Raw genomic sequence first — 820 nt, 5'->3', positions numbered from 1 at the left:
AGAGAGAGAGAGAGAGAGAGAGAGAGAGAGAGAGAGAGAGAGAGAAACAGAGAGAAACCTTGACAGCAGAATGTATGCATCTCATAGTAAGTAGATGCTTCTCTATCTGGATCTCCCTTTTCTCCCTTGGGACCATCTTTCCCATCTCTTCCATCTCTCCTGGGCAATCCATTTTCCACAGGGCCACATGTGATGAGAGCACAGGCATTTGAAACTTCTTTATTGCAGGAGGCTGTCTGCTCTTCATCTTGGGCAGCCAGGATGGGTTTGAAGAAGACCAATGCAGAGAGGTAGAGAAGGAGCATGACCGTTGACTCTGAGCCACAGTGGGAGAAAGAAGATGGATTCAACTCATCATCTGTTCCAGGACAGGGGGATGGACCAGTCTTAGTAGCAGCTTATGGCCAAAGAGTCTATTTTTCATTCTTGCTAAGGAGTGTTGATAGGAGGCATTTTTGAATGTTTTAGAAAGGTTGTGGGTGGGTTTCTCACTGGTCAAATGACCCTCTACCTATCAAATATCCTAACAAATCTATTCCCACTAGGTTGTATGTTTCCCCATATCTGCCTCTACTTTGGTCCTCCCTGAAGTAGAATAACCCCCAAAACTCAATTGGACAATGAAATACTCATGTTTCCTAGCCTCTTATAGGGGAGGGGAGGAAGTTTTAGAATGTGACTAAGAAGGACTGGCTCTGCTACTAAGTCAGTTTGTGACTTTGATCAAGTCACTTCCTTGAACATCAACTTTCTAATTAGGAAATAATAATATAGTCATTATTTTAGATGGTAAGATTCTCCAGATGTCTCTTTTTGGAAG

The 820-nt window shown here is 43.0% G+C and overlaps 1 protein-coding gene across 1 annotated transcript in view; it reads right to left on the bottom strand.

Annotated features, from left to right (window-relative positions):
- LOC114039618 (pulmonary surfactant-associated protein D-like) overlaps positions 1 to 305 on the bottom strand; it is a 23114-nt gene extending 22809 nt beyond the window's left edge. Inside the window, exon 1 of the mRNA XM_027857475.1 lies at positions 111 to 305. Coding sequence (XP_027713276.1) covers positions 111 to 305 — 195 coding nt within the window. The remainder of the gene's footprint in view (positions 1 to 110) is intronic.
- Positions 306 to 820: the final 515 nt, after the last annotated feature.

Source organism: Vombatus ursinus, unplaced genomic scaffold, assembly GCF_900497805.2.
Source record: "Vombatus ursinus unplaced genomic scaffold, bare-nosed wombat genome assembly UNPS02000749.1, whole genome shotgun sequence".
NCBI classification, from domain to species: domain Eukaryota; kingdom Metazoa; phylum Chordata; class Mammalia; order Diprotodontia; family Vombatidae; genus Vombatus; species Vombatus ursinus.
The sequence above is the reverse complement of the archived record's forward strand: the minus strand, read 5'-3'. Positions and strand labels throughout refer to the sequence as shown.